At 45.9% G+C, this 21,727-nt stretch overlaps 1 protein-coding gene across 1 annotated transcript in view; it reads right to left on the bottom strand.

The window, feature by feature from the left end:
* ttn.1 (titin, tandem duplicate 1) overlaps positions 1-21,727 on the bottom strand; it is a 148,543-nt gene that overhangs the window by 112,957 nt on the left and 13,859 nt on the right. The window contains exons 22-39 of the mRNA XM_074694524.1: positions 21,416-21,697; positions 21,059-21,325; positions 20,713-20,985; positions 20,347-20,610; positions 19,954-20,214; positions 19,611-19,871; positions 19,207-19,470; positions 18,850-19,110; positions 18,480-18,740; positions 18,139-18,399; positions 17,914-18,055; positions 17,656-17,824; positions 17,343-17,574; positions 16,957-17,241; positions 16,756-16,875; positions 16,460-16,660; positions 13,971-14,015; positions 8,283-8,561 (exon numbers count right to left, since the gene is read on the bottom strand). Coding sequence (XP_074550625.1) covers positions 8,283-8,561; positions 13,971-14,015; positions 16,460-16,660; positions 16,756-16,875; positions 16,957-17,241; positions 17,343-17,574; positions 17,656-17,824; positions 17,914-18,055; positions 18,139-18,399; positions 18,480-18,740; positions 18,850-19,110; positions 19,207-19,470; positions 19,611-19,871; positions 19,954-20,214; positions 20,347-20,610; positions 20,713-20,985; positions 21,059-21,325; positions 21,416-21,697 — 4,128 coding nt within the window. The remainder of the gene's footprint in view (positions 1-8,282; positions 8,562-13,970; positions 14,016-16,459; positions 16,661-16,755; positions 16,876-16,956; positions 17,242-17,342; positions 17,575-17,655; positions 17,825-17,913; positions 18,056-18,138; positions 18,400-18,479; positions 18,741-18,849; positions 19,111-19,206; positions 19,471-19,610; positions 19,872-19,953; positions 20,215-20,346; positions 20,611-20,712; positions 20,986-21,058; positions 21,326-21,415; positions 21,698-21,727) is intronic.

Genomic DNA, 21,727 nt, shown 5'->3' with positions numbered 1-21,727 from the left:
ATAGTTAATAAGAGCAGGATGAGAAAAGACAATGAAGAAAGAGAAGCTGGGCGAATGGAGAAAAAAGCCAGGGTTAATGGCATGGTGACAGTGATGGTAGCGGACAAAAAAAGAATAGTCCAACCTTTCACCAATAATTGCGCTGCACTTTTCACTGCGCCAGCTTCATTGCTGACTTGGCAAGAATAAATCCCAGACTGCAGGGTCCCAACTGAGCTGAGCTGTACAGAGGTGGAATATGTTTCCAGCGTGATCGAACAGGTTGGTCCTCTGATCAGTTCCATGTCACCTTTGAACCATTTAACCACAAATGGAGGTGTTCCTTCAAAGACACTTTTGAAGCGTACAGAAGACTTTGGAATAACAGTCTGAGACTCAGGCTCAGCAGTGAATCTTGGTGGCACTAAAACCCATACAAAAAGAACATGAGGTTACAAGACTTAAAGCCTCTGAGCAATAAATATGATCAAGGTGATCTCTGAATCCAAACCTTTAGCTGTAAGAACTCCACTGCACAGGCAGCTGCCTGCTGTGTTGGTTACTTTGCAAGAATATGTTCCTGTATCGGCACTTTCAGTCAGTTTGAACTCCAGGTAGAGACTGTTTTCAGTCTGCACAAGCTTGTATTTGGAGCTGCTGGTGATCTCTTGTTTTCCTTTGCTCCATTCCACTGATATTGGAAGAGAACCAGCCACTTGGCACTCCATGGTTATCACTGAACCAAGAATTGCTTGAATGTTTGTTAATTTCCGAAGGAACATGGGAGGAATTACCTCTTCTGTTTAACATGTTAAGAGATGAGATATCATTAGTTGTAACAAAAACAACATCCTACGAGTGTAAAATTTATGTAATTTATGTTATGTTTATTTTGTTACTAACCTAAAACAACCAGCGTGATTTTACAGCTGCATGCACCCACAGAGTTTCTGGCCTCAAACACATACTCCCCGCCATCTTCCAGCTGAGCAGACGAGATGTTCAGACGGCTGACGTTTTTAGCGTAGAAAAGATTGTGTCCCCGGCTTGGCCGGACCTCTTTGCCATCTTTGGTCCATTTCACAGTTATCTGAGCAGTTCCAGCTACCCTGCACTCAAGACTAACTGGATCCCCACAGGTCACTTTGACTATCTGTGGTTTTTCTATGATCGTGGGTGGTTCTATAACACCGAAAGAGAGAGATGAGTAAACTTGTTGCAGTCAGAGCGGGTTAAATGTGAGGCAGAAGCAGTAAAATAAAAGCAGCAGTACCTTGCACTGTGAGGTTAGCAGAGCATTTGTCCTGCCCGGCCTCATTAACAACATAGCACGTGTATTTTCCCATGTGAGATGTTTCACAGGCAGGAATCCTGAGAGTGGCCTCTTTGTACTCAAATGTTCTCTCAATCTTTGGATCCTCTGGGATCCAGCTCCCATCTTTTTGCCACTGAACAGATAGAGGCAGAGAACCGTCCAAGGTGCAGCGAAAGACTGCCTCATCTCCCAGAACAGTGGAGACATTTTCTATCATTGTCTCAAATGTTGGAGGGACTGATGTAAAAAGAAGAGGTCATTGTAACACCAGTGAACACATTGCTGTATGCCTAATGGATGTCAGTGTAGGGTGAAATAATAAAACTAACCTTTAAGAGACAAAGCTGCAAAGCCAGAGCAGCTTCCAACTTCATTTGCTACCAGACATTTGTAAGTACCAACGTCCCCTGATCTGCAGTCCTGGATTTTCAAGCTCATGTTATCAGGGCTGACAATAACATACTTCTGGCTGGATGTTATTGGCATCCTATCTTTGAACCATGTGACCTTAAATGGAGCACTTCCTGCCACTTTGCATGCAAACACAGCTGTGGATCCTTTAACAACTTCCTGATCCATCAGCTCTTCCAAAAGAGAAGGCGGCTCTGAAATAAAGAAAGCAGATCTGACTGAACAAGCTGTTGATGTTGTTTTTGGTCCTGTCAAATGTGTCCTGATCTTTACTATTCATGAAAGACTTCAGTGCAAACAAACCTTTCACTTCCAGCTCAACAGTGCAACTCTCTGTGCCAGCCTCGTTGCAGGCTTCGCAGAAGTATTTACCACTGTCATTTTCAGACGCTTCACGAATCTCTAAAGTGGCCACAGAGTCAGAAAAGGCCATCCTGTGCTTGTCACTTTGGTGAATCTGAGCTCCGTCTCTGAACCAACGCACAGAGATCTCTGGAGTGCCAATTAACTTGCACTCAAACACTTTAGTGTCTCCGACTATTACTACTGACACACCTTCAGGTTTTTCAATGAAATATGGAGGCTCTGGAAAAGAATACACAGGTTACTACATAATTCGAACCACTGAGTAGTAAATAAAACTAATAACGATGAAAAACCAATGAGAACCTTTGACAAAGAGCTTGGCCTGGCATGACGTGGAGCCCACATCATTCTTTATCTCACAGGTATAGTCTCCAGAGTCTGTGGTTTTGGCAAAGTGGAGCTTCAGTGTGCTTGATGTGTTGCTTTTGAACACAGAGCAATCAGCACTGGGTAAGATCTCTTTCTTGTTCTTAAACCACCTGATGGCTAGTGGTGGTGTGCCAGAGACCAGAACATTAAACTGGACCTTTGATCCAGGCAAAACATCCATAGATTCAGGCTTTTCAGTAATGCATGGTGGTTCTGTTGGTGGACAAAACTTGTTATCTCTGTTTCATTGACACAATACCTTCAACTTATGCAAAGGATGCAAGAAATCATTTCTAACCTTTAACAAACAAAGTCCCAGAGCACTGAGCTGATCCCGCTTTGTTTGTAGCCATGCAGGTGTAACAGCCACTGTCTTCGCTGTCAATAGAACTGATCTCCAGGAAAGCAACATTTTCAAAGAATGTACATTTGCGTTTCTCATCCAAGCGGATCTCTGATCCATCTTTAGACCACTGTACTGTCATTGGAAGGGAACCGGACACAAGGCACTCCAGATGGACAAACGATCCTCTGATACCTTCCATCTCCTTCAGTTCTCTTGTGAAAGAGGGTTTGAAAATCTGATCTATTTGTACAAAGAAGAAAAATGTTGAGGGGGCTGTTTATGTACAATACACAAGAAAATTACTGATGTGTTAAATTATGGAAAACTGACCTAAGACAGTCAAAGTGGCTTCACAGGAACTGCAGCCCGCTTTGTTTGAAACCTCAAAAGTATAATCGCCACTGTCACTCTTATCTGTTTTAGGGATCTGGAGCAAAGACTTGGTGTCTGTAGTTCGAATCTTATATCTGTGGCCTGAAGTCAGCTCCTTCCCTGCCTTCATCCATCTGGACTTCAGTGGCTTGGTGCCTGAGAATCTGCATTCAAGCCTGGCTGGGTCACCTTGCGTAACACTGATTGACTTTGCATGTTCAGAAATATTTGCTGGTTCTAGGATGACACAATTATCCAACACTGCATTAGCTGCTGCGATGAAAAGGCATCAATGCGACAGATAAAAGCTGGACAAAAAGCGACAGCATTTACAACAGACGAAATTCAGATTCCTACAAACCTGTCACTACCAGTACCGCTGCACAGCTGCGTGTCCCGGATTTGTTCTTTGCCTGACAGACATATTTCCCGCCGTGTGACAACTGAGCATCTTTCAAATTCAACACGGCATTTTTGGTATCAAAGGACATCTTAACATGCTCATCCTCTGTGAGCTCATGATCGTCCTTAATCCAGGTGATAGTCATGGGAAGTGATCCAGATAACATACATGTCATAGAGATCTCAGATCCCGTCATGCAGGACATATCCTCTAGTCTTTGAACAAATGATGGTGGTTCTAGTGAGAGAAAACCATAAATCAGATGGCATGCTGTGGAGGGATTTGCACAAACACATCATCTTTCTGAGATAACCTTCTGCTTGCTACTAACAAAATCAAGCACAGTAAAATAGCAATAGCATATTAAAAAAAATAAGCCCACATATTGATTTGATTTTACATAAGAATCTGCACAACTGTCTTTTGACTAACCTTTCAGAGAAACCTGGCAAGAGCAAGTTGTCTCCCCAACATCATTTGACACAGTGCACTGGTATGTCCCAGCGTCTGCAATCTCACAGTGAGAGATCTGAAGGGTCACGGTATCGTTTTCAACACTGATCGCATGCCTGTGATTGCTCCTGATCAGCTTATCGTTGAGGAAACAGTTCACTTCAAATGGAGGGGTACCTGAAACAGTCCCCTCCAAGATAATTTCTGTTCCCTTTACAACCTCAGCTGATTCAAAAGGTCTCACAAACACTGGGGGCTCTATAACAAAGAGATAATGGAGGTTACGTTTAAAGGAAACAAAGGGCTGAAAGGTTTCAAGTCTCACAAGGACATCCTGGTCCACAGAGTTCAGTTAACTGCTCAGATTTAGGAAACTCTGCTTTGTCCCTGGTTTCCTCTGAAGTCAAGGCACCAGTGGAGAAACATGGTACGCTTTGAGGAGTCAAACCAAAACACAGAAGTTCTCAAAACCGAAAACAAAGTCACCAATCAACCCAGACATTGAGCAAGGTTTGGTCATTCCCTAGTAAATAATAAAGTCTGTGGTCCCTGTGCCAACATTTGATGGGGGGATTGGAAAAAGTACGCTAGAACCACAGGCCAGGGATCTGTAGTGACAGCAGGGGGGTAACCTAACCTGAAGCTGTTAAAGAACACTGTGGACCAAATGTTCCTTTCATTCCCAAAAAACACGGTATCTTTTGAGGAGAAGTAACTCAAGGTTTGACCAACCTTTCACTGTCACTGTAGTGCTGCACTGGTCTTTGCCGGCCTCACTGGATGCCATGCAGACATATTCTCCACAATCCTCTACTGAGCATCCCTCTACCTCCAGAGTTGCTACAGAGTTGTCGAAGGACATTTTGTGTCTGTGGTCTGGAGCGATCTCTTCTCCATTTTTAAACCATGAGATGCTAATAACAGGTGTGCCCTGAACTTTGCATGACAGCATCAGAGACTGTCCGATTTTCAGGTGCTGTGTAGGCTCGGGCTTGATTGTAAAAGTTGGGGCCTCTGTAAATTAACAGTAACATTAACAGTTAAAGGAAGAAACATCAGTTTAGTGGAAAATTTTCTCAAAGGTAAGTCTTAAACAGCACCTTTCACAAAGAGGTCTACGGTGCAATCCACCTTTCCAGCTTCGTTGGACACTTGGCATGTGTATTTAGCAGAATCAGTGGGTTTCACAGAGTGAAGCTCCAAAGAGCTTGAAGAAGTGTCCTTTTTAATGAAACACTTCCCCCCTGTGAAAATCTCTTTCTCCTCTCTGAACCATTTAACAACCAGAGGAGCTGATCCTTTAAACGCTGACTTTATGACAACATTTGATCCTGGTGAGGCATCCTGGGATTCAGGTTTCACCGTAAAGACAGGAGGTTCTGCAGTCATTTGGGAAGAAGAAGAGCACACATGCTTAAACCCTATATTAAGCCCTACTTGATGAAATATCTGACATATTCTTGCTCAATCTCTCTAACCTTTGATGGACAGTGAACCGCTTGTCTCTTTCTCTCCAGCATCATTTGAGGCCCGGCATGTATAAACTCCACCGTCAGCTTGCTCAAGGCCAGTTACTGTCACAGTTGCTTTGCTCTCACTGAACTCAAGCTTATATTTGCCATCACTGTGTATTTCTTCATTGTCTTTGAACCAGGAAACAACCATCGGCTGAGATCCAGCAACTCTGCATTCCAACGTAACATTGCTACCAAGACTTGCATCAACTTTCTTAAGAGTTTTGGTGAAGGATGGTGGCACAGCACGATCTGTGTAGGGAAATACATCCAACATACATATTGTCATCAAAGGCTAAACCTCAAAGCTGTAATAAACTCTGTATTCTGGGCTTAACTAACCTATAACAGTGACGGAGCAGGAGCACTGATCCTTCCCGACTTTATTGGAAACCTCCATTGTGTATTCTGAGGTATCTCCTTTGTCTGCTCTGAGGATCTTTAAGGTGGCAGTGTTCTCCTTCACTGCGACTTTGTATTTACTGCCACTGACCAGCTCTTTACCCTCTTTGAACCATTTTACTTTTAGGTCAGGGGTTCCAGAAATCGTGGACTCCAAAGTGGCTGAATCTCCAGCAGTCACACTGATGGATGCTGCTTTCTCTAAGATCCTAGCAGGTTCTACAACACAACATGAGTTTCAGACATTAGGATTAAATATTTCTAGAGTTCGGTTTTATTTCTTAAAATCTGGATTCAATTCTAACCTTGAATTGTCAGAGCAGCTTCACTTTTTTGCTGTCCAGCCTCATTTTCAGCCAGGCATGTATACTTGCCCGCGTACTTCATCTCAAGAGAGGAGAAGGAAATGCTAGCGACATGGTTTTCAAACGTCATTTTCACGTTTGGGTCATCATCTCTGAGCAGTTCAGAGTCCTTTAACCATTTGATAGTCATGGGGACGGAGCCTTTAAGGACTCCCTGTAGCTTCACTGTGGTTCCCAAAACTGCTGTAGCACTCTCAATCCTCTTTGAGAACATAGGAGGCTCTGAAATAACAGTAACAGTATGAACGACCAAAAGGATCAAAGAAACCATAGATTTAAAGTTTGTCTTTTATCGCTGTATTACTGACCTTTCTGTTTTGTTACTGATTTTGAGGTCACTGTCCCAACCTCGTTGGATACAACACACTCGTATTCACCAGCGTCAGTGCTCTCGAAGGAGCGGATCTCAAGAGAGCTGAGGGCCCCCTGTGAGACTATGCTGTATTTCTTATCTGATGACAGACGCTTCTTATTCTTTCTCCAGGACACCTCGAAAGGTGCAGAGCCTGCAATCTCACACTCCAGTACGGCTACTGACCCTCTGACCGCCTCTACAGACGGCAACTCCCTTTTGAAAGATGGAGGCTCTAAAGGTTGACATAGAGTGAAGTTAGACAAGCTCTTATTCTGACTAAGTATTTAGTGAAGTATAAAGATTCCTGAATCTACAAACCTTTGACTGTCACTTTAGTGCTGCAGCTTTCACTGCCAGAATCATTGAGAACCTCACAGGTGTAGTTTCCGCTGTCACTCAGCGAGACATCCTTTACCTCAAGAGTGGTGAGACCATCCTTCACACTGACATCAAATCTACCACCAGCTGACAGTTTGTTGTTATTAAAGAACCAGAAACTGCGAAGTTCAGGGGATCCTTTGATGGGGCACTGCAGCCGTGCAGTGCTGCCTTGTCTCCAGACTGTGTTGGCTTCCAGCCTCTTTACAAAGACTGGTGGCTCTGGAGAGGTGCGTGGTTAAAAAAAGCCACAATGAAGTCAAAAAACACAATGAAAAAAAATAACCCAGCATTAAAAAAGAAGACATGAGAGAACACAGCTTGAGCTGTGCTAATGCATTCTGAACTGGACACCACAGAACTGCAGATTTGCAAAGTTTCAAATGCTGCAGCAGACATCACAAATATGCAGACATCTCTTACCTTGTACTTTCACTGAAGTGGAGCAAGTTGCACTACCAGCTTCATTTGTCACCGTGCACACATAATTTCCACAATCTTTCAGTGTGGTCTTTAGGATATCAAGACTCACTGTCTTATCCTCAAAAGACAGTTTACAATCTGGTGACTGGTGAACTTTTCTACCATCTCTGGTCCAGGTGACATTAACTCCAGTGTCCTCATCCACCTGGCACTCCAGGTGCAGTGGCGCTCCGACCACTGCAGCAACTGGACCCAGGGGCTTTACAAAGTTGGGCTGATTAATAACATGCAGCTCCATGCCGCTTTCAGCCGTCCCAACATCATTAGACACCTTGCACACATACACTCCTGAGTCACTGGGCTCCAGTTTGGATATCTCGAGTGTGTGCTTATTCTTTTCAGAAATGGTTTGGTAGTGTGTGGGCGCTTGGGGTAAGGGCTGGTTGTCTTTGAACCAGACAACATTGAGTGGAACAGATCCTGATATTTCACACTTTATTTTTGCCTTTTTGCCCACATACATAGTCTGATGTTCAGGTTTAGTTATAAAGGCAGGAGGACATAGCTCTATAAGAATTCAGAAAAAGAGAAATGTATTAGTGGGAAATTGTTATACCCCGTTATTTAACCTTAACCAGAAGTTTCCAGTCACTCAAAAACAACCCCACAGGGTCGAAAGAATAACACAACCCAACAATTTAAAGACCAGCAACCTACAAAAGGTTCCTTGTAAGAAAAAGACAACAACAGCTCTGTATTTGAGCTTCAGTCAAGAAAGATATCAGATCACACCCAAGCAGCGAAGAGGAGGAAAGTATTTGATGCTCTTACCTGTCACGCTGAGAGAGGCAGAGCATTCGTCACTGCCATGCTGATTGGATGCCTTGCAGGAGTATTCGCCACTGTCCTCCTTGCCTGGACTCAGAAGCTCCAGAGAGGAATTGACAAAGCGGCTGATAATCCTGTATTTGTCACCCTCTTTGATTGGGTGTCCATCTTTGAACCACTTGAAGCTCACATTTGGAGCGTCCTCGGTTTCACATTCAAACTTGGCAGTGCTGCCAATGTTGATCTCCACAGGGGCGATTCTGTGCCTGAACACAGGCTTCACTGAAATTTGGAGAGAGGAGAAGATCAAGTTAACGGACAGAAGTCACGAAATGAAAAGTACAAGTCATTATTTCCACTGCAAGCGGTGATGGAGAGCGGTGCACACAGTTATCCTGCTGCAACTGAGGAGGAAAGAAAAGGTGGAAGCGACTGAAGAGGAAGAATAGGGTTAGAGCTGAAAATGAAAAAAGTGGTTCTGGAAAGTGAAGAGGAAAGAAAACATGCAAATAGGAAAGGACCAAGATTGAAAGCTGATGGATGGTGAAAATGTGGAGTCAGTGCTTTTTTTTTCCTGGGTGAAACAAGGATGTGAATGGAGAGCTGTAAATGTGCAAAAATGGGTGACCTTAAAGAAAAGTGAAGATGTCCTTAATGTCAGAAGAAAACCTCAAACTTTCCACTAAAGTTTTTACCTCAAAAACACGATAAAAGAAAACTTTCTGTCATGTTTGAGGTTTTCAGCCAACAAGGTTGAAATATGTGAGGTTAGTTGATGATGATATCAGAGAATCGTCCATCATCAAACCTCTTGAGACCACAGTGAGTCTTGAAGATGTTGTAGTCCTGCCGGCTTCATTCTCAGCCTCACAGACATACTCTCCTTGGTGCCTCTCCTTCACAACTTTTTCAATCACTAATGTGTGTTTGTCCAGATCTTTACAGCACTTGAACTCTTTGCCTGATTTTATCAATTGGCCATTGAAAAACCAGTTAACCCTGGAACAGTGCTTAATGGTGGTACTAAAAGTAGCCTTGCCATTTTCCTCAGTGTAAACATCCTCCAGGGAATCAACAACAACAGGATAATCTATGATGCTGTCAGAGGACTCACTGATCATGATAGCCTCTGACAGGAACTCCTCTCTGCTCTCTTTGTGGACAAAAATCTCCACATGATGCTCGACACCAACCTGACGTGCTGGCAGTGTGGCGGTCATCGCAGCAGTGGAAGCTGTTGCTCTCTCTGACCTGACAGCCATACTGCTCACCTGCACAGACTCATGGATGTCAGCCTGACTCTGAACAGTGGCACTCTGGAAGGAAGCCCTTGCTTCAGTTTTCACCGATGCAGACTGAGATACAGCCGGAGGAAACCCTACTGCACTGTCTGCCACCATCACGGTGCCCACCACAGTTGGCAACACCTCTTTAGAGGGAGCCGAGCTGATCCGCCCTCTCTGAGGTTTATCGATCTGCATGGTACCTGGTTGCTCTGATGTTAGACTTTGTTGCTCATGGAAAACCATGGCGTGCAGAGCTACCTGGAGTTCTGACCTAAGATCAGCAGTCTGAGGGTATTCCCCTTCAAATGACAGTGTGATCTCCATAGGGGCCCCTGGTGATGTGATCAGGTATGTGTGCGTGGCCCGTTTGGGTTCCCTCTTAACTCTAACCTCCTGCACCTCAACTGACTCTAACCTACCCACAACGTCAGCCAGTAATATGGGCTGATCACTGGCCACAGCGGACTGAAGAGCGTCCCTGAGCTGATGACGAATATTCACACTGAAAGGTTTGGGGATCTGGATGACAAAGTTGAGCTCTTTAGGAAGCGTCTGAGCGTCCTGGGACTCATGAGCAAACCAAACTTCATTCGGCTGTGTTGTAACACTAAGAGCTGAGCCTTCAGATTTATGTAGCTCACTTGACCGCTCTCCCAGTATGACCTGCTTCTCTTCAAGCAGCACTGACCGTTGGACTGACTGGCCCTCCTGGATCTGAACAGCAAAATCCTGCTCAGCGGCTTCTAAGATAGAGCAGCTCTCAGTGGCAACAGCCTTCTCCTCGATGAAGACGGGTTTTTTCGGGATTTTCGGCTCAACCTTGATCTCAGGTTTGAACTTCTCATCAGTCTTAATGCTAACAGTGTGACCTTCCTCTAAAGGATGAGTGTCTGTGATGTTTAGAGAATGCATGATGCCCCAGTCGTCCTCTTTCTGGATAAGTGCACGCTGCTGCTTGACGTCGCTGCTGAAAGGCGCTTCCTTTGGCAGCTGCATGGGGTGGGAGGAGACAGAAAGGATGCTTGAAGGTCTGGGTTCAGTTTGAAGTTTGGACTGAACTCCAGTCACAGAAACTTCCAGATCTTTGTGATAATCTGCTGTGATCTCCCTCCTCTCTTCTGATGTAGCTGCATAACTTCTTGACTTCTCCTGTTTCTGTGTTGCCACCTGCTGGTCCGGTTTGGTGACTGTAAGAAGTCCTTCCTTTGGTAAAACTGGTTCAGACTGAACTGACTGAAGGTATTTTGTTGGGGGAAACTCTTTCTGTGGCTGAATGGACATGGAATCAGTCTTTGCTGAGAACTCTGACGTTGCCTCACACACCACAGTTTGTTGATCCTCCTGAGTCACAGAGTGCAGGATGGTCGGACTCTTCCTTGCCTCTGCTTGCTCTGCAGATGGTTTTTCGCTGCTGAACCTGCCCTCAGACTGTAAAACATCCTGCTCATGGATTACCTGCAGATTCAGGAGCCTCTCGCCTTCTCTCTGAGGCTGCAGACACATTGAAGATGCTAAACTTGACACCTGTCCTTCTTTTTCACCTTGGAGTTCATATCTCTCTTCGGCAGTTACAGCTGACTTGTAGACCACATCTTTGAGTGGACTGATACTGTCCTGTTCTGGTCTTTCTATCTTAAAGGCTTGCTCCTTAGATAAAGCTATTCTAGTCTCACTCACTGGTGCTACCACTGCTTTAGGCTGCTCTTTGCCACTCACAGGCTGAGTGGCTGAGTCTAAATCTGCCAGCGGCTCACAGTGTCTTTCTGTGATTGGCAGGTTCCCTGTAGACTGAGCTGAGTATAAAATCTTGACCCCCTCTGTGACTTTAAAGCCCCTCTCTTCCTCAGGCCTGTGGGTGTCTCCTGAAATCTCATCAAGCACAGGAAGAGTGGACTCAACCAGGTGACAACTGACAAGCTGCTGGCGTTCAGTCAAAGTCTTCAGCTGCTCTGTGTCGTGCTCCATCAGGGCCCCGGCTCTCACTGTGGATAGGGGAAGGATCTCTTCGAATGTGGCTGACATGAGCTTCGACGGATGCTCTTTGGCTAATTCTAGCTCTACGATCTCAGGGCTGAGGATCCGCTCAGAGTGCTGCTCTGTGATTTTCTGTTTCTCCTGGACAGAGGAAAGGAAGGTTGCCAGGTGAAGCTGTTTTGCAGGGACGGCTGAGAACTGAGGTGGATGACTGGGAGCCACAGAAACCCTCTCTTGTATCTCGTGAGACTGCAGCACTGCTGCCTGGTGGGTGAGCCGCTCTCGATGAAGGGTGGCAGCAGAAATATCGAGTTCTTTGAGTGTGCCTGCCTCCTCACTGGAAATGATCTGCCGGTCTTCCGTACTAATGGTATAAATCATCTGTTCTGACCTCTCGGCTGAAAACCTGGATTCTGTGGTTTGTTCAGTCATGGATATTTTCAGACCTTTAGTTTTTTTAATCAGTGTGTGCTCCTCCTGAACCTCATCACTGCACACCAGCAGCTCAGCAGAGCAGGAAGCCTCTCCATACTGGTTTGAGGCTGTGCAGGTGTAAACACCGCCGTGCTCTTGTTTCACACTCTTTAAGTTGATGAAGCCTGATCCGTCTGGGTTGTTCACGATGATACAGAACCCACCAGGCTGAATGTGGAAGCTGCCTTTGAGCCACTGAACTTCAGGAAGAGGCTCTCCTGTCACAACATACTTGAAGAAGGCCTGACCTCCTTCAGACAGCTGAACTGACTCGATACTTTTAGTGAACTCTGGGGCCCTGCCTATTGGTGCAAAGAGTCTCCTGTCTACTTTTTCATCCCTTTCTGGCTCCTTTACCTGAACATGCAGGTAAGATTTGCAGGTTGACTTCCCAAACCGATTGCTGACGGTACACGAGTACTCTCCCTCATATTCTTGTCTAACTTCAGTAATGATCAAGCTGTACTCATCTCGCTCGTGGATGAATTTATACACTGAGGAACTAGTAAGAGCCTGCCCGTTGTGAGACCACTGAACAGAGGGCTTGGGGAAACCAGACACTCTGACAGTAAGCCGAGCAGTTTCTCCAACAGTCACAGCTGCTGGAGAAAGTTCGGTGAGGAAAACTGGTTTCTCTTTCTTCTTCTCCAGATTGCTAGAGAAGCGTTTGGACTCAGGCTTAAGTTCAAGTGTTTTAGTTTTATCTGGAAATTTGAGACCAGTGTAGTACGACTCTTGGGTTTCCTCTTCCACTGTGACGGTTGAGCTAGTGAAAGCTGTGTGAAATAATGACAGTGTAAGAGCGAAGAGACACACAAACACAGATTGACAGGCCAAACTTACATTTCTACTTGTGATGCTGATTTGTAAAGGTCCAATTTGTGGGTCTTTGGCTTTCCTCCCAGCCCACAAAATGTGATATTTAATGACAAAACCTGTACTTAGTAGTGCTTGTGAATGTAAAATCCTGACCTAAAACAAGCTGTTTGGAATTTCCAGGATTTGTCGACGTCAGTGATTCCCTTTTTTGACCAATCAGGAGCAAGTCTGACCTGATTGGTCCACCAGAGCAGATACCCCTGAACCCCTTCCCCGCCCACTCCCCTCCCCGCTGATGCTCCAGTAGCCATCACTTCTTTGTTTTTGGCTGTAAACAGCCACATAGTTCCATGCACAAGCTTCCCATCTCGGAAGAAGACAAGACTAAGTGTCTAGAGTTCATTTATCAAGGAAATGTTCCAGCTACACTCAGTAAAACTGTGCATGTGTGTGCTAGTCACTTCACGGCCGACTGCTTTTCCAACTTTGGACAGTACAACAGAGGGCTAGCGAATAGACTGGTCCTGAATCCAGGCGCATTACTAACCATCCACCAACAAACCTGGAACCCTTGAAATGTGAGTATTTTAAGTGCTGTGTGCTGTGGAGCAGATGGAAGAGCTTTTCCTCAGTGTCCCCCCTGTCTCTGTGTTAGCTTCGGGATGCTAACTGTAGCTGCGGTTAGCCTGTTGTTTTAGCCTGTAATGTTACGGTAAACGAGCTTCGCTGTTTTCTAAGCATTGTGCACTCGGAGCTCGTGGCTGTGCTTGATTTATTGGCTTTTTGGACCAAAACATGTTACTACCATTTCATGAAGACATCATTGATCCAGATTAAACTGCAGAAAAGGAGCAGAATATGGGACCTTTAACATCCTGATAAAGTGTGGGAAGTTTTTAAAGAATTAAATGAGAATCTTATATCCAAAAATGTAGACTAAAGGCTTCAACTCAAAGATTTTTGGGAACAGTTTCTGTCAAACAGCATTTCAAAATAAATTCAGTAAATGGTTAAAAACACTTTTAAACACACTGTTTTGGTGCATTTCTTACCAGCATAACCTGAGGAAGAATCAAAACCCCAAAAACATTTTCTTTGCAGGTCAAAAGAATCAAAGCGTTTCTAGGAGAATATTTACCTTTCACTTCCTGCTGAATCATCTGTTCCTTCTGCATTTCTGTAACTGTGAAGACACAAACATTCTCAGATTAAAATCACTCCACAAACTGCACATAGTGTCGCATATGGTGCAAGACTGTTAGAATCAGTGACAGGTCGTGCATCCATATTTCCTTTTTTTTTACTCGTTTACATTTGGGCATGCTTCCTTTTGCTCTTTAATGTGCGTCACTTCTGGCTTTTGAAAATCTCTCAGTGATGTGAGTGTCCCTCTCTGCCTTCAAAGCATAAAGGTTAAAACCTTGTTGAAGAAGAGCTGTCACCGTGTGAGGAAGTGTGCCTCTGCTGGCTGTGTAGGTGGAAAGCAGTGTGGATGAGTGAAGGGCCAAACAGAGCCCGAGCGAGCAGAAGGACCAAAAGCATGCAGATGCCAACCTTTCATCACTGTGCTGTGCTCAGCATCGTCGGCTGAGCTCACATTTTTGCAAGAGTAAGAGCCCCTTTGTCCGGGTCCCAAAGTGTTAACATTTACACAGCACAAGGGGCCGTCATGTTTCAGAGAGTAAGACACAGAGTCCTCAACATTCAACCGGTTGTAAAGCCAAATGAGAAACCAAGAGGGAGCCCCCTTCATAACGCAACACAAGGAGCCGCCGTCTCTGTTTCTGATCAGCAGCTCAGGGGGAAGTTTGATCAGGAACTCAGGGCAGCTGGAGAGACCTCGCTTGGCATGAGGCAGCACATCAGGGAAATACAGCTGACTGAGGAGGCTGTGAGGTCTCTGGGAAGACGAAGGAGAGGGTCCAGGCTTGTCCACCTCCTGCTTTTCTTGGATTTTGGGGTCTCTAGGGGTCTCCCTGTCTGCCTGAGACACTTTACGAACAGAATCGGCGGGTATGGGGGTTTCTGCTTTGAGATTTGCTTCTTTAGCTGGGTGAGAATAAAGTTAGGGAGAGTAATTAGGGGTCAGAGTTTATAAGGCTGATGACTGAACACTAAAGGGATTAGTGGGATGGATGGATGAGGTTAGTGAGGCGAAGCTGGAACAGTAGGGAGAAATACTTCATGGATGGTTATTGTATTACAGCCTAACAGGTTACAGTCTAAAGGAAATCTTTTATACTGGGAGAAGGTTGGAGCAGGAGGAGCAGGTGGAGAGGAGGATGGACCAGATGGAGATTCAACAGATTCATAAAAAAGAAAGATTAACCACCTTCTACTGTGAGCTTGGCAGAGGAGCTGTTCTTGCCGTATTGGTTGGCAGCGGTGCAGCGGTACACGCCCTGGTCCGCCACGCCAACACCCTGGATGATCAGGGACAACAGCCCCCCCATTTCAGAGCTCCTCACCCGCTCAGTATCCGTCAGACTGCGGCCATTATGATCCCACACCACACCGGTGAAGGGCTGCCCGCTGAAGGAGCAGCTGAACTCAGCCATCTCACCACTCTTCACCTGGATGTCGCTCATTTCCATCACCAGCTCAGGTCTGGCTGAGAGTCTGATATCAAAGCTGCTCTCAGAGCTCATCTCCACCGAGCGTTTGCCTTCCAACTGAATCTCAACAGTCCTCCAAGACACAGAGGAGCTCTCAGAGACTGACTCAGAAAACTCAACCCTGTGGGCTGTTTGCTCCACTGACAGGGAGCTGAAATGTTCACTCTGAGTCTCAGCTGCAGAGCTAGCTAAGGCCTCTTTATCTGGGCAGTAAGAAAGAGTAGAAGAATTAGGTCAGCACATAATTCTGTCTGATGATTTCTTCAGGTTACTTGTGTTGTGCCAGGGGTGGAGCGTTGAGGATCAGTCATGATCAGTGAAGGGGGTGGACAGTGACTGGTTTCCACTTTCAATCATGCAAGCTTGATCGGAGCCAAACTTCGAAAACAAAAATCAGCTACGGTTTGTGTCTGTGGGTGAAAGTGAGGAACCCAGAAAGAAAGATTTCCAGAGTTCATCTCTGTTTTTAGCATGCTGCATTCCTCAAGAAAAACGTCCTGTGTTTCAGAGTGAAGGCGTCATTTTTGTTACGGTATAAGAAGAGAGACAGACGTGCATCACCTGTCACCTGTGCTTAAAGTGAGTGTCAGAAAACTGATCAATGGGGTTATGATTCACAATATGTTTAACATGCTCACAGACAGAAGAACATTCATTTTATCAGGTTTTACTGCAGCATAAACAAAGTATAAAAGACTTTATAGCTTAATAGTTAAAGGTAGCTGTGAAATCTTTTTTTTTTTTTCAAATTAAGCCTCAGAGTTTTGTTGTCATTTTCAAACTACTGTAAAAAGCGTTTGACTCTGAGATCCACGACTCCCAGCTTTAGCTCTACGGATCAGTAGGAGTCAGAGTTTTTGTTTACAGGCTGGAGACTAACATTTGAGGCTCATATTTCTAAAAAACAGCCTCTCTGGTTTAAAACATGCCAGCTAAGAAGACCAACACTTGGTTAAAGAAGCCCATGCAGAGCGTGCAGTCTCATCTAAATCTCTTTTGAGCTCCAACGAACCCAAATACTCACCATCGAGAATCAAATTGGCAGTACATGTGACCATTCCTGCTGAGTTTGTTGCCACACATGAATACTCAGCTTCATGACTGGGCACAACTCTGGAAATGTCCAGCTGATAGATGTCCCCATAATGAGACATCTTATAGACATCTGACTGTCTGATCTCTCTGTCACTACAGAACCAAGACACATGTAGATCTAGAAAACAAAGAACAGAGTAGATATGGCACCAGGAAGTCAAAGTGTGAACGTTATTTGTCTTATTTTAGAACACAGCGAGAAGTGGTCACTACCTTCCCCAGAGATGGTGCACTGGAACCGGGCTGGCTGTCCTTCTGCTACCAGGATGTCCCGGATGGGAGCTGAAATGACTGGAGCAGAGAGCCGAGAAACGGTTTCGACCACCTCGGGAACTGAAAGAGACAAATAAAAGAGTCATCACGCATCCTGCAAAGAAGAAAGTCCAGATTGTTAAAACTCTGCACAGAACCTACCTTCAACAGTGAGAGGGGCGGAGCTTGTCGCCTCTCCGTAATCGTTCTTGGCTTCGCAGCTGTAGACGGCAGCGTCCTCGGGGAACACTTCAAGCAGCATCAGAGTGTACTCATCTCTGTCGTGCAGGCACTTGCACTTGTAGCTAGTGGACAGGGCCTGGGAGTCTTTGTACCAGCACACCTGAGGCTGTGGGATGCCACTCACCTGCACTGAGAAGCGCACAGATCTACCTGACGTGGCAGTCTGGGGCTCCATGTGGCGGACAATCTGAGGAGGTTCAGGCACTGCAAACAGACGAGACAAGAAGTTTCATTCCAGATCTCACAAGACAGTAGAAAACTGGCAGCCGCCATCGCCAACATCTCTGTGGTATGGCGTCTCTTACATTTGACATGGAGGTTAATAGTGCTCTTGTTCTTTCCGGCTAAGAAGGTGTATTCTCCGGCATCACTCCTGAAAGTCTCAGAGATAGTGAGGCGGTGCAGCTTCCTGATGGTGGCATAGTTGAACCTCTCCTCCATCGAGATCTGGATTTCAACACCGTTCCTCAACCAGCGACCCTCCACCTCCTCCTCGTTAACCTCAAACTCAAAAGTGGCTCTGTGTTTCTCAACAACCTGCAGGAGAAGAGCAGGAACCTGTCAGGACATTCTCAGGAGACATGCTGTAACTTTACGTTGATGATAGTTAAAACTCACAGTGATGTCTCTGCTGGCAGGCTCTGAGATTTTGACGTCACGTCCCTCAACCCCAAGCCGACCCTTTGACATGCTTGATCCAGCCACAGCGGTGTATTCGCCAACATCAGACAGACGGACGGATGGCAGAACCAGGCGGTGCACGAATTTATCTGAGGTCATTTTATACCTGCAGCAAACACAAGAAGAAACACCAAACGTTGATACCAAACTTTGATGAAACTTGTCGGTTTTTGGGATGTCTATCGAGAAACGTACCTATCAGACATCTCCAGCTCCTGCCCATCCTTCATCCACATCACCTGGATGTTGGGTTCAGAAACTTCACACTCAAATGTTGCTCTCTTCTTCTCAGTGATCTTCAGGTCCTTCAGGTGTTTGGTGAACTCAACCACGCGAGCTGCAAAAACCACAGATTAAAATCTTAAAATCATACTGAACATCGATCTTAAGGACCCATAAGAGGTCGGAGGAATGTCTCACCTTCAACATAGAGCTTGGCTGAAGTGACAGCAGAGCCGGACATGAAGGTGTACTCAGCGCTGTCTCCAAAGTGAACATTCCTGATGCTCAAAGTGTGAGTCAGCTGTTTGCAGCGAGCCTGGCATCTGTCTGTGGAGCGGATCTCCACGCCGTTCTTCAGCCATTTGTAGGTAACTCCCTCATAGTTCACGTTCACCTCGAAAGTAACCGTGTCTTTCTCCTGAGCGTTCAGGTCCTCCAGCATGGATGTGATGAGGATAGCTGGGGAATACAAAACGGACGATTAGCTGGACAGAACTTCCACAGGATTTGGAGCAGTGTGAGCAAATGCATAAACTTACGGTTCACAGTTAGCGTAGCAGAGACTTTGTCGTTCCCGCAGACGAAGGTGTACTCTGCAGAGTCTGTCCTGCTGGTGTTCATGATCTTCAGCTGGTGGAGTTTTCCCTGAACCACGATCCTGAACTTCTCGCTCATCTCGATCTCCACGCCGTCTTTCAGCCAGGTGGATGGCACGTTGAAGTGGGAAACTTCACACTCAAACGTGGCCACCTGAGTCTCAGGTACCTGCACGTTCTTCAGGGGCTTTGTGACACGAAGGGCTGAGGGTGAAGGGAGATGTTCTTTACACACAGCTCTTTAACTTTTTTACCACAAGTACAGAGCTTTCCCCTTTTTTAATAAATACTGATAGTATTCTGTGTCACTTACACTCTACAAGAAGGCGGGCGCTGCACTGGAGGTGTCCCACCATGCAGGTGTACTCTCCCTCTTTGCTGGTGTCCACATCCTGGACAATCAGTTTGTGGGTCTTCTTCTCAGAGAGCATCCTGTAGTGCTCATTGGGTTTCAGCTCTTGGTTTTTGAACATCCATTTCACGGGGATATCGTCCTCAGAGAGGCCAACCTCAAACGTGGCAGTTGCACCAAGAAGAGAAGTCACATCTTTGGGCTTCTTGAGGATCTTGATGGCTGTGGAAAAGGTGATTTTTGATTTTAATTTTAATTTTAATTTTAAACTCAACATGTTATTTCTGTTTTAATATAATAAAGAAAGTGTGTGCTTACTTTCAACGTTGAGCCTGGCGTTTGCCGACAGTTTCCCCAGTTTGAAAGAGTACACAGACTCGTCCTGGGTGTTGCAGTTTTTAATCTTTAGGGTGTGGACTGTGCCTTCAATGGTGATCTCGTATTTGTTGCTGGGCTGGATCTCTACGCCATTCTTGATCCACTGAGCTCCTCTCACATCCTCGTGGGTCAGCTCCAGGCTGAACACTGCCTCCTGAGTCTGGACCACATTCAGGTTCCTGAGAGTCTTCTTGATCTTCACAGCTGTAGAGAAGGGTTGACGTTAATGCAGACAAGAGTTCATATTTATGTGACGCCTCTTACATTAAAAAGCTTACAGCCTTCACTTGAGAGTAGTTAGAATAACAAAGACTTCTTATTTTCACTCCATAATCTGGACCTACCCTCCACTTTCAGAGTGGCTGACGTCTTGGAGGTGGCGACCTGGTAGGTGTACTCTCCAACATCAGTGGCTTTGGTGATGACAATGACGAGGCGCCTCACAGCACCGTTCACCTCACTGATCGTGTTCTCGTTAAAGTCAACGGACTGTCCATCTTTGATCCACCTGCCCTCAGCAGAGGGGTTGGCGACCTCACACTCCAGCACTGCAGTCTGAGAGTCAGCCACCACCAAGTCACGCAGGGGCCTCTTAATAGCTCCACCTGGTGGAAGGAAAGAGTCAGTTTCACCTTTCGTGTCTGCAAAGCTCACTGTGTCATTAAAACCAATCTGAGGTCGACTCACCTGAAACTGTGAGTGTAGCGCTGCACATTTTCTCGCCAGCAGCAAACATGTACTCGCCCTCCTCGTCCTTCATGGCGTTCATCACAGTCAGGGTGTGGCGCTTGTTCTTGGACTCCATCTTGTATTTGGGGCTGGCTTTCAGGGGCTGCCTCTTAAAGGTCCAGAAGGCGTCGATGCCAGGGTGAGAAACCTCCACTTCAAAAGTGACGTTCTCGGACTCTGAGCACTCCTTGTCCGACATTGGTTTCACAATCTGGACAGCTGTTAGGTTGGATGGAGAGTCGGAGACAGAAGAATGAACAAACTAAGGATAAAACACATCACTGAGGCTTCATGGTTCTATAAAATACAAAGTGAGAAAGTAGGAGATCAGTCTTTCCATGGATGACTTACTCTGAACAGTGAATCTGCAGCTGGTATCAGCACGGCCCACCATCAGCTTGTACTGTCCTTCATCAGAAGCGTAGGTCCTGTTAAACACAAGACGCTGCTTTGCTCCCTTGGCGACCATCTGGACTCTTTCACTGGGGGTCATCAGTTTGTCGTTGTGGTACCATTTGACAGAGCTCACATCCTGAGCAGAGATCTTAGTCTCCAGGACGGCTTTGGTTCCCTCAACAGCACTCAGGTCCTTCAGCGGGATCAGGATGCCAATGGCTGAAACAGAGGAAAGTTGAGTTAATATCACCTCTTTGTGGCATGAAAGAAACAAGATATGTGTGTGTGTGTGTGTGTGTGTGTGTGTGCGTGGTGTCTTACTCTGAACAACCAGCTTGGCAGTAGTTGAAATCCCATGATCAGGAACAACGAAGGAGTACATCCCAAAGTCATCCTTGTTGGTGTCTTCGATCAGCAGTTTGTGGACCTGTTTGTCGATAACAATGTGAACACGGTTTGAAGCAGTGACAGGCTGCCCGCCCTTCATCCAGCTTCCCTCTACGTTCTCCTGGGAGAACTTGACCTCCATCTGAGCAATGTCGCCCTCACAGACGGTCAGGTCAGTCAGAGGCTGCATCAGGGTGATTGGACGCACTGTGACAGAAAGATAAGCATGTTAGGAACTGGACTCTTTCATAATCTGATGAACATCATCTTCAGGACTCACATTTCATCTTCAGTGAGGCACTTGTCTTGAACTCTCCCACTTTGAAGGTGTATTTTCCCTGATCCTCCTTCTTGACGTCTTTAACAGACAGAGCGTGTCTTCCACGGCGGGAGGTCATGACGTATTTGCTGCTGGGAGACAGTATCTTCTCGCCAAAGTACCAGGTGCCCTCAGCATCCTCACGAGACACAACGCACTCAAACTCTGCGGTGTAGGTCTCAGGAACCTCGGTGCTCTCCAGCTGCTTCACCATCTCCAGTGGGGCTCCTGGTGACAGAAACATACAGATGCTGAGTGACAGGAAGCAGCAGAGAGCTTCAGAGTATCTGTTAAACAGGTAATCATCAGCCAACCTACCTTCGACATTCAGCTTGCCAGTTGTTCTGACTTCATCGTCATCAACAACTACGCAGGTGAACTCTGCATCGTCTTTCATGTCGATTATCAGCACAGACAGGAAGTGAACCTTTCTGTCGGAGTGCATTCTGTACTTGTCCCCAGAGAAGATCTCCACATTGTTCTTCAGCCATTTCACCTTAACGAAAGGCTCGTTGGTTTCACACTCAAAGGTGGCCATGGTGTCCTTCTCCTTTGCGTTGACCTCCTCCAGCTTCTGAGTGAAGGTGATGACTTGTTTACCTGTGAAGAAATACAACATGAGCTTTACTC

This window comes from Halichoeres trimaculatus, unplaced genomic scaffold (genome assembly GCF_033239565.1).
Source record: "Halichoeres trimaculatus isolate MK-OKI-2021-1 unplaced genomic scaffold, fHalTri1.1 fHalTri1_scaffold_19, whole genome shotgun sequence".
Taxonomy (NCBI): Eukaryota; Metazoa; Chordata; class Actinopteri; order Labriformes; family Labridae; genus Halichoeres; species Halichoeres trimaculatus.
This window is presented reverse-complemented; position numbering and strand designations above follow the sequence as displayed.